Source organism: Fulvia fulva, chromosome 8 (genome assembly GCF_020509005.1).
Source record: "Fulvia fulva chromosome 8, complete sequence".
In the NCBI taxonomy this organism is placed as follows: domain Eukaryota; kingdom Fungi; phylum Ascomycota; class Dothideomycetes; order Mycosphaerellales; family Mycosphaerellaceae; genus Fulvia; species Fulvia fulva.
The window spans coordinates 42644-53463 of record NC_063019.1 but is presented as its reverse complement, the minus strand read 5'-3'; the positions used below and the strand labels follow the sequence as shown (position 1 = coordinate 53463).

Genomic DNA, 10820 nt, shown 5'->3' with positions numbered 1-10820 from the left:
CCTTTCCCTAGTTTAGCTTAGGGGTTCTCGCTAGTATACGTTGTATCTATATCGTAACAGAGGTCCTAACTAGTATATAGTCTAACGACGCCTCGAGTTCATGTTCGATCCTATAGTAGGTTACCGTGTAGTAGTAGCTATCTAAGATCTAGGAGAGGTCGATCGTGCCTTAGAGTCCCCCTCTCTTCTAGGTGCCTAGGTCCTTCGGGGTATTAAGGGCAATTGCGTTGCTCGCTATTAAGTCGAGTACTTCGTCGGCTATAGGGTGCGGCTATATAAGGCTTTCCTAGGAAGGGTAGTATATATTAAAGTCTCCTACTACGATGTAGCACCCTTGTCTCTTAAGCGCACTGTCTAGGTGTCTGTAGACCCCTAGGTCGCGGCTAGACCTCGAGGCTAGCGGTTGTATATATAGGTTGTGTATCTAGGTGCTACCTACGTAGAGGGAGGTAATATCGCCCCCGCCTTCTTCGTCTACGTAGTACACTACCTCCTAGTCGGATTCTAGTATGTCCTTACTAATATAGAAGTACGTACGGGGTCTGCCGTCGCCTCGTAGGCATGTCGTATAGCCTAGTGACTTATAGGTCGTTAGTCTCTTATAGTACGGGTTAATCTATAGCTCCTAGATTATTAGGACGTAGTAGACGCGCGGGTCCGCCTCGTATAGGAAATAGTTCTAGACTATATCCTTACTATAGTTAACGTTATACTAGATAATGCTAAGCGTATCGAGGCTAGTCATCGGCATCGATAATCATTTCCTCTATATCGTCCTATGTCCTACTACCCTATACGTCCTAGTCTACGCCTATCGGCTATATACTAAAGGGGAGCCGGGCCTAGTTAGATTCCCTCGCCGTAGCTAGCAGAGCACGTAGCCTCCCGTACGCCCTAGGTTACGCATCCTTTATATCGTTCTCGGCCCTAGGGCGCTTATACCCGACCGCCGCTAGTTAGTTCCGGTATAGGCTAGCCTTACGGTCGCCGTAGAATCTTAGGGCGACGGTTCTATTTGTGATTGCCTTGTTTTTCGCTAGTTTCCGCTATAGGCATTCCGTACTATACGATAGGTAGTACCCCGGACAGTTCGCGTACCGTCTCGTAGTCGATGTACAGTCCCTAGACATATAGTCTCCTATATAGTTCGAGTATGCCTGCTTGTTTATACACGTATAGGTTTAGTGTCTATACTATTGGCATTTGAAGCATTAGAGGACACGAAAGGATAAGGAGTGCTTTTCTACTATCTTAAGGCTATATTGCTAGACTAGGCCTTGTTCTATCGCTAGATCCGCCGCTTTTGCGTCTTATAGCTATACTATTAGCGCCGAGGCCTTCTTACCTTCTAGCTATTTCCTATAGAGCCAAGTCGCCTTCTGGATTAGAGAGTTAAGAGTGACCGGGTTGTCCTCTTGGAGAGCGCGTAGGTAACCCTAGTTAGTTAGGTTAAACTCCTTAGGTATATCGTAGACTAGGATCGTAAATTGTTTCGTTAAGACCTTTGCTAATGCCGTAACCTTAGATGCCTACTATAGCTATGCCTCTAGGTGCCTCTTAGTAGTAGCAGAGCTAGTATAGATCTATAGAGTATCGTTAGACTGTTAGTTCACTACGACCACCCCTAGTTAGTTGATTCGTTAGGCGAGCTCCTTGTTCGATAGCTTCGCAACTTCGGCCTAGTCTTCCTTTACTACAATACGGATCGTAACTATATCGTACGTTAGGCGGGGGCCTAGCATCGATGCCGCGACCGATACCTAGCTATAGGGGTGTTAATTCCGAGTAGCCTTACTAATCGCCTAGGACGTCGTCCTCATTTCTTGTTGCCCTCGGTAATACGACAGTATAAGCGCCGTACGTAGCTAAGTGATCATTACCTATAGAGACCGGTAAGGGAGCTGATCGTTAGTTTCTATACTTTTTGCGTCCTCTATAAGTTGCTGCTAGTTGTCTTAGGGGGGCTTCGCCTGTAGGGCCGTAGGCGCCGTTAGTGCCGTAGCCTAGGCTGCTATTGCCTAGGAGTTGCCTAATGTAGCTAGGCACCTCCGCGGCGTTTGGAGCTGAAGAAACAGGGTGAAGAGAGCTTCAAGCTGTCCAGATTGAATAAGGTAGAACTCCCTCAGTCCTAGGGGCAGTGGTCTGCTTTGTATATCGTTGGAATGGCCTTGATAAGAGCTTTCGAATGTGTCGTGTTTTGGCGTAGAGATCGATGTGAAATATATCTAGTAGGTATATAAGGGCCCTATAAGAGTAGGGAGCCGCGCGTTTTACGCGAAGGAGAGAGGTGATCTATTAATGAATATATATACTATTATCGTCCAAATCTATAGCGAACTAACGGCCTGGGCAGCGAGTACATAACCCTATCTTGTCCTTGTTAAGTAGGTCGTAGAACTTCTAAATACGGCGGTAGTCGTAGTCGTGCATATCTAGTGCTGTTAGGTTACTATCGACATTAATATCCGGATTAGCATTACTTCACCGAGCGATTGACGACTACGATGATGGGTTTTGAGCATTGGATATACGAGATGAGACAGCGGATAATGGTGGAATGATGCTTCCAGGAGACCTTTTCTTAAGTACATTTGATAGTAACTGCACTTTTCTCTTCCAAACTTTCTTTCTACAGCTCTTAAGTTCTTGAAACAGCGATCGGGGAAGCGATGATTGGAACAAGCAGACTCTCCAGTGCTGCTTCTGTTGCCTTGCGAGACGCCCTTAAAGTCAGCTCAGGCTACAATGCACAACACGTTCCTGGCTGCAATTGAGCCAATGAGTAGTCCATGGGTAAGACTTTGGTAGTGTGACAGAGCAATGAGGCGAATTTCAAGCAGTATGGAAGCTACATTCCTGCCGCCACAACGGCGGAAAGCATCAACGTAGAGCAACACTGCCTTTCAAGGCCGTATTGTGGGTGTCTCGCTAACAGCTTGTAGTCAACTTTAGCCCAGTCCACAATCGCTCCGTTCGTCTCCACGTAGTCCATCAATCCAAACATGTGGCGACACAATGACTGGTCACCATTGGAGAGCTTCGGTCCCTCGCACCACTCCGACCAGTTGGCATAGTTGCCGACTAGGATCTGAACTTGCTTGGCTCGTGTGGTGGCGACGTTCAGTCGATGGGGATCTCGAACGAAGCCGAATGGGTGACGCACACCTCCCATCTGCTTCGGCATGGTGGTGACGAAGTGCACGATGATGACATCCTTCTCGCGGCCCTGAAAAGCATCGACAGTGGAGGCCTCAGCGCTACCTCCCTCTTCATCATCCACCGTGACCTCGACATCGACATTGCTCATCTTGTCCTCTTCGAGCCGCTGTCTTAGCGTGACAACATCGTCCTTGTACATGGAGATGACGCCCACCCGGCCAAGCGAGACACCTCCGACATCGCGCAGCATGCGCAACAGCTGCAAGATGGCAACGATACCTCCGACGTCCACCAAAGACTGGGTCGCTGGGTCGCGACGCGCTGCAGATACGACGTTGACGAAACGTTGGCGATCATCTGGCGAGAGTGCAGAGATGTTTCTGTACGCTTTGCGGAAGCGGTGACCGTTGATGAGTGTAAGGACATCCCGAGCAAGCTTGGTGTCCCAGTCGAGACCATCTGCAGGCTTCATCTGTTCGCGGTAGAACAGAGCACTTGGCATCACCACGAGAGAAGGATGACTGCGATAGTTCGTCCACGCAGTGATGTGCATCAAGTGCTTCTGCAGCGCCACAAGTCGCTCAAGGCCGGAGGCGCCCAGGAAATTGCCATGTGGGTTACGACGCGAAGTGGCAGAGATGACGACCGGACCAAGCTGTTTCGTGTCGCCAGCGATGACAAGAAGTTGCAAATCTTGTTGTCCAATCAGTGGCATGAGTAGGTCAGGCTCAGTAGCTTGGGAAGCCTCATCAAAAATGATGACTAAGCCTAGGTCCTCCAAGTTGACAGACCTGAAAGAGGTACAAGCAACGACGCGGACATGCTGTAGAACGCGTCGAATAATGTTTCGCAGGACAGTTGTAAACGCAAGCTTGCAGGTTGTGTTCGTCTTGGTTCGTCGTGCATTGAGGTGGTCTTAGAGTTGCTTCAACGTCTCATCTTCTGGCCATGCCTGGGCATAGGTCGCGATCTTTCCTGCCATGGAATGGTTGTTATGCGCAGTCTCGTCTCGCAGCTGGTCTGCCATCATGTGGCCCATGTCATCCAGCTTGGCAATCTCCTTTGCATTTGTGCGATATCGCACACAGCTTTGCTGCAGATCAGCAAAGTCCGGCATTGTCTGTACAGACTTGACGACCTTCTCAAAGAGACTGTCAACACCAGTGTTGGACTGAATGCAGATGAGTACTCTTCCGTACAGACGAATGGTCGCAAGAGTTAGAGCGTTCAAGGTTGTCGACTTGCCGCCACCAGGCACTCCCTCGAAGAAGAGTGTGTTGGAAGGAACCCTACTTAGGCCTTGTTCAACAACTCGCGTCTGCTGCTTGTCTAGCCCGAACATCTTGGGAATGTGTTCGGAAATGATCCGCTTCTCGGCAATCTTAGAGCTACCCTCTGCTATAGCCATCCTGCTGGCTATAAGCTCTCGAAGATTTGGTCCGTCATAGTCGACTTCCTGATTAAACATCAGGTAGCGGAGGATAAAAGGCGCACGTGAGTGGCCGGGGTCTGGGTTTATAACACTAGGATTTGGCTACGATAGCCGATAGGTCATTATCTCTACGCATACTCGAAGCACGGTCTAAAGTCTAGCCTTAGAATCCAAGGCTAGGCCGCTCTAAAGGATGTGAGCATTGACTTTAGATTAAGCGGCACGATTCCTACGGAGCTAAGGAGAGTAAGATCGATAATGACCCTAAAGTCGTAGCCGAACGGCGAGTAGTCGAGGATAACGCCGTCTACGCTTAGATCTTGTACGATAAGCTTAATACGGGCCCCTAGCGGTGGCTTCATCTTTGCGCTTCCAAGAGTAGTGAGGTCGCCGACCATGCGTACGTCAGCCGTGTAGGAGTCATTCATCATTGCGTTAAACCGAGTCGGGTACGCCACTCTCAGATTGAACTGCTGTTGCTGCAGACGGTTGTACTCGGCACGCTCATGCAGGATCGCTATGATCATAATTGAAGCGTAAAACTTCTCATTGAGAAGAGATGTTCTTGGCAGAGTTTCCTTGCTGTTGTTGACCGGAAATGCACTCGTGGTGGTGAGCCAAGGCTCTACAGGCAAGCGAAGGCTGGACTTGCGAATCAACTCCACGCAAGGCGATGGAGAGCCTGGCTTGAAGTCCTGTGATCGTGCCAGGAACCAGTCATTGCGGGGTACACGGTCCGCAGAGAGGTATCTAAGCGTATGTACCAGGCCGTGGTAGTGCTTGAAGACGGTGTTGTTGAGCGGCACATCAAGACACAGGAAGATGATGTATACGCTGCTAGTGGATGCGAGTTGCACGAACTGATCTTGAAGTTCTCTAGGAGGGAAAGCTTGAGGCTGGCGCCGAGTTCGAGTGGGACGTGCCCCTCGACGCAACCGAAAGACGATCTTTGCGAATCTAGAGCTATCCTTAACGGTCGCATCACAGGCCTGTGTTGCGTTGACGAGGTCTCCATGATCAGACGAGATCTCTGACATCTCAAAGGAAGCCATATCTCCTAGGTCGTACTCGTTCACCAACCGGGAGTTGTTCGCGGCGAGCAATGTGCTCTGCCGTCTCGCTACTAACAAAGAAGTTTGCACGAACGTTAATAGTTAAGCTTTGTAGTTGCAACTGTAGTGAAGGCTTTACACGTACGACACGAGCGCCATCAAATGCTCCGAGGCGTAAAGCGCAGTCGTCGAAGTTGGTCTTACTGGTCAAAGGTGATGCAGTACTCTGACCAACCGCGAGTCGCCTCGCTACACTACCGGAAGGCAAGGTCGAAGTTGTAAACAACCTTTAGCGAAAGCGTTTCGGGAAGCACACATTGCCCTTGTGGCCTAATCGAACGTAATGTATTCGGTTATAGTAGTGCTCGGTCGATATACGGATAGGAAACCAAAGGGACTCGTATAAGTAGTAAGGTACTATCCGAACTTAACTACTATATCGTCGAGGCTATTAGTACTATTGTTATAGCTAGCTCGGACGAAGCGTTATACGAGTACTACAACGTATATATATACTGTTTATTAAGCTGTTATAGTGCCTCCTAGCCTATATAGCTATTCTACGTACTTCTGTCTTACGAAGGGGAAACCGCTCGCGGTGAAAACCCCTCTCCTCTCCTATACTACTGTTGTCCGTTGTTTGCCTTCCCGCTTTCCTTATAGAGGGTGCACTAGTATTATAGGCCTACCCTAATAACTACCTTGTCTACATCCCCTTAGTCTCCCTCCTCTTCTCTATCTACTCCTCCGTCTCGTTAGCTAGTTTAAACTAGGTAAGGTATCCTTATCTTAGGACCTAACGTACTATCCTCTATACGTCGCTCTTGTTCGTAACGATCGACTAGTAGTCGCGTCTAGCTACTCTCGCTCTCTATATACTCCGCCCTTCTACCTACTATAGGTACCGTACGACTATATATTTCGGGTTCTACGACGGGTAGCTATACTCGTACGCTAGATTATCTATATCTAGGACGTTCCTCCTATATAAGTAAGCCCTAAGCCCGATATATTCGGACCAGATTTAGATTATTACGCTTACTTCTACCCTTATAAGGTCGCGGTATAGTGTTAGGTTTAGTATAACCTAATGATATCACAAGATCAGAAGACTAAGCTTAATCGGGTTTGTTCTCGGGCCGATAGGAAGTTAAGGGAGAGTAATAAAGCAGTAGCTGTCTTGTCTTGTAAAGACTAAGTAGCAGTAAGGCAGAGGTTAGGTTATAGTATATTCTAAACAGTAATATTGAATAGTAAGTTAAACGCCTCGAAGCTATAGCGGTTTCTTAGCGTTACTAAATATAAAGGAACAAAAAAAAAACCCCAAAACCGAGGTCCCCTTCCCCTGAAGGCAGACCCTAGAATTGCGGAGTTGCGGAGGACAACTGCCCAATTAGGAAGCGCGACCCCGAACAACAGCGAAGGATGGCAACCAACGAGAGCCATAGCCTTGCGAACATTCTGCACCAAGAGTCAAACCGGGGAACAAACCAAGAAAAAACCCAGGACACAAGCCAAGGCCCACTATACAGAAAGCAGAGGCCAACGACAAACAACACAGCGTGGACGACCCTATATACGGAGGCGGAGAACTTACTAGGGGATGACGAACACCCAGCCCGGGCATATAAGAACACCATAGCACAGCTACTAGGAGCGCTAAAAGCGCTATCATACCAAATCCCGAAGACAATCCAACAAGTAACACAGAAGGCAGCCCAGAAACCAACTACATGGGCAACAGTAGCAGCAGGCAAGAATCAACCCCCTCCGAAGGAAAGTAAGGCGGTACGCCTATACATTACTGATCCGGCGGAGAAACAAGAAATCGCAGCCCTAACAAGCAAGGAGATTGTCGACAGAATCGGCCAAAAGGAGGTAGTTGGGGCGAGGGTAGAAGCAACAGGCGTAGTAAGACTCTTTACCGCACAAGAGTCTGATAGACGAAAGCTGGAGACCTATAAGGAGTGGACTACTAAAGTCGCGAAGTCGGCACGAGTCTCCCACCAACAGTATACCGTCATCGCCCACGGGGTCCCTAGGACATTCAAGGTCGAAGACCTTCCCCACCTCCAAGTACAGAACCAGAACACCTCCCCAGGAGTACGACTAACGAAGGCGGCATGGCTGCACAAGACAGTAGACCGAGAAAAGACGCATTCATCGCTTATTATTTGGGTAGAGACAGCGGAACAAGCTAACCAGATATTAGACAATGGGCTATTCTGGAACTGCGAGAGAATGGACACGGAGATCCATCAGAGCAGCCACAGGGTACTACAATGCTTCCAATGCCAACAGTACGGTCACATAGCCTCAAAATGCGGGGAGAAGACCCCAAGGTGTCCTCACTGCGCAGGCCCACACCAGGGAAGGGAATGCCCAAAAAAGGAGAGCAGGTGCGCATGCTGCGGCAGAAGGCACCCAGCGTATTCAAGCCAATGCCCGGCTAGAATAGCAGCACAAGAACGAGCGAGACAAGCAAGGATCTCTACACCAGCTAGGTACCCCCAACGACAACAGGAGGGACCTACCGTGTACAAGGGCTTCGAGCCGAGCAAAAGGAAGAGGGCAGAAGAGACGAACAAGGGAACCCAACCGCAAACGCATCCACCTCCCGGTCGGCCTCGACACCTTAACCGGGCAGCCAACGAACTAGGCCAAATGCGAATCTTTGGGGCGCCCCAGCGGCCCCAGGGCCAGCCGGACAGCGAGATACAGGCTCAGGAGACACAGCAGGTCAGCACGGAAATGGACCTCACGGATAACGAATGATACTATACGACGACATCACTATCGTACAGTACAACGTAAACAAAAGTAGGGACAAGGTCCAGCGCCACTTTCTACAAGAGCTAGACCCGCTACGGCACCACGTTATTGCGGTACAGGAACCATGGATCAACCCCTACGTAGGACTCCCAGCCACTTGTAATGACCGGAGATACCACACCGTAATCGCGGGCCAACGAGGCGTCATCCCGAGGACATGTATATACGTAAGCAAGACTATAGACCTTGAGTCGTGGAAGGTTATACTACCGCAGCAGGGCAACCTAGGAGACATAACATCAATCCAGATCGACACGACACAAGGCCCTATCCAGATCCATAACGTTTACAACCCGCCACCGCGGGGTCGGACGAGTAGGGAACTAGGAACCCTCGCCCACCTAGAGCGGACCCTAAGCCAAGACACGAAGCAAGTACTCCTCGGCGACTTCAACCTCCACCACCCACAGTGGGGACTCGAATTCACTCCCCCGCACGCATTTCTAGGGGGGAAGCTACTGGACATAACCGCACGCTACGGAATGGCCTTAGTAACACCAAAGGGAACAGAGACGTGGAAGGCCCGTACTAGTGCAAGCACGATCGACCTATGCTTTCTATCACGAGAACTTGAAGAGAGACTAGTCCAATGCCGACCGAACTACGCGCTAGAAGCCTCCTCAGACCATATCCCTATCCAAACGACGCTAGGGGTGAAGGCGATAGAGGAGCCAGCAAACGAACCACGCCGTAACTGGAAGAAGGCACGCTGGGACGACATAAGAGGCTTCCTAATAGCGAACCTACCACAGCATAGAGAACTCGAGACGACAGCTCAGCTAGATCAAGCAGCGGAACAGATTACCTCGGTCATATGGCAAGCAGCGGAACAATACACGCCGTTACTCCGGCCCTCAACGCAGCAGAAGGCCTTCTGGACCCCTGAATGCTCTACGAAGGTAAGGGAGGCTAGAAGGGCAAGGCGACAGTGGACGAAGGAGCACACCCAAGAGACGTGGGAGCAATACTGCCACGCGACACAAGAGAAGAAGGCACAGATAAGACGCGATAAGCTGCAGGACTGGAGAGCGACGATCGGGCTCGTTACAGAAAACCCGGAACAGATGTGGAGACTTGCTAAATGGGCACGACTACCTGAAGAGCAACAAGCCCCTCACTTCCCCCCAATCGTAGACCGCGAAGGGATTGCCCAGGCTACGCCCCGGGGCAAGGCAAAAGCGTTAGCCGACCATTTCTTTTCGACGCAAGTAGAGGCAGACCTTACGGACATCGACCCGAGCACATACCCGGAACCCCTGGACATGGATTGGGCGGTTAGCCCTAACACAGTAACAGGAGTCATAAGTAAGCTAAAGGGACGAAAAGCCCCAGGCCCAGACAGGATACCAAACGTACTGCTAAAAGAGTGTAGAGAAGAGATCGCGCCGAGCCTTGCAAACCTATTTACCGCGTGCCTACGGCTAGGGTATCACCCGAAGCCGTACAGAGAGTCTATGACAGTAGTGCTACGCAAGCCACAGAAGGAAGACTATACTCAGCCCAAGTCGTACAGACCAATAGCACTTCTAAATACGATAGGGAAGGTCCTAGAAAAGATAGTAGCCCAGAGACTTACGCAGCTTGCCGAGGACAACCACGTACTCCCAGCAACACAGATGGGGGGAAGAAGCCAGCGATCGACACTAACAGCAATGGAGCTAATTACGGAGCAAATCCAGACCCTCTGGCACTACGGCAGGAACCGAGCGGCGTCCTTACTATCCCTCGACATCGCAGGGGCCTTCGACAACGTCTCACACCAAAGGCTAATACATATCCTACAGCAGAAAGGCATCCCCCAGTGGGCAACGTCGTTCGTCTTCTCCTTTCTCCAGGAACGGACGACATACCTAGTCCTAGGAAGGTACACGTCCGACCCGGTGAAGGCAGAGACTGGAATACCTCAGGGATCTACTCTCTCCCCTATCCTGTTTCTAATATTTATGTCGGATCTAATCCCCCTACTCACCTCTCCGCAAACCTCAGCATCGGGGTTCGTAGACGATACAAACATCCTAGCCTGGTCAGACTCGACAGAAGAGAACTGTCGCCTCCTTGAAGATAGGCACAAGAAATGCGAGGAGTGGGCAAAGAAGCATGGTGCCCGGTTCGCCCCTGAAAAGTACCAACTTATACACTTCAGTAAAGCGAGAACACACCATAATATGAAGGCGGCGGTAAGAATCCAAGGCTACGAGACCAAGCCATCAGCGGAGCTACGAGTACTAGGGATCTGGCTCGACCCGAAGCTAAGCTGGAATGTACAGATTAAGAAAGCCCAGAGTCGAGCGCAAGTCAATGAAGCCTCGATAAAGAGGCTTACGGCATCTACATGGGGAGCAACA

The 10820-nt window shown here is 50.2% G+C and overlaps 2 protein-coding genes across 2 annotated transcripts; both read right to left on the bottom strand.

The window, feature by feature from the left end:
• Positions 1-2848: 2848 nt before the first annotated feature.
• On the bottom strand, positions 2849-3874 carry CLAFUR5_10764 (uncharacterized protein; the record flags this gene model as incomplete). The annotated part of the gene is made up of 1 exon (XM_047909912.1): positions 2849-3874. The coding sequence occupies one exon, from the start codon at positions 3872-3874 to the stop codon at positions 2849-2851; it is 1026 nt and encodes a 341-aa protein (XP_047765564.1).
• A 201-nt stretch (positions 3875-4075) lies between these two features.
• On the bottom strand, positions 4076-5643 carry CLAFUR5_10763 (uncharacterized protein; the record flags this gene model as incomplete). The annotated part of the gene is made up of 2 exons (XM_047909911.1): positions 4076-4615; positions 4825-5643. The coding sequence occupies 2 exons, from the start codon at positions 5641-5643 to the stop codon at positions 4076-4078; spliced, it is 1359 nt and encodes a 452-aa protein (XP_047765561.1).
• Between the last annotated feature and the right edge of the window lie 5177 nt (positions 5644-10820).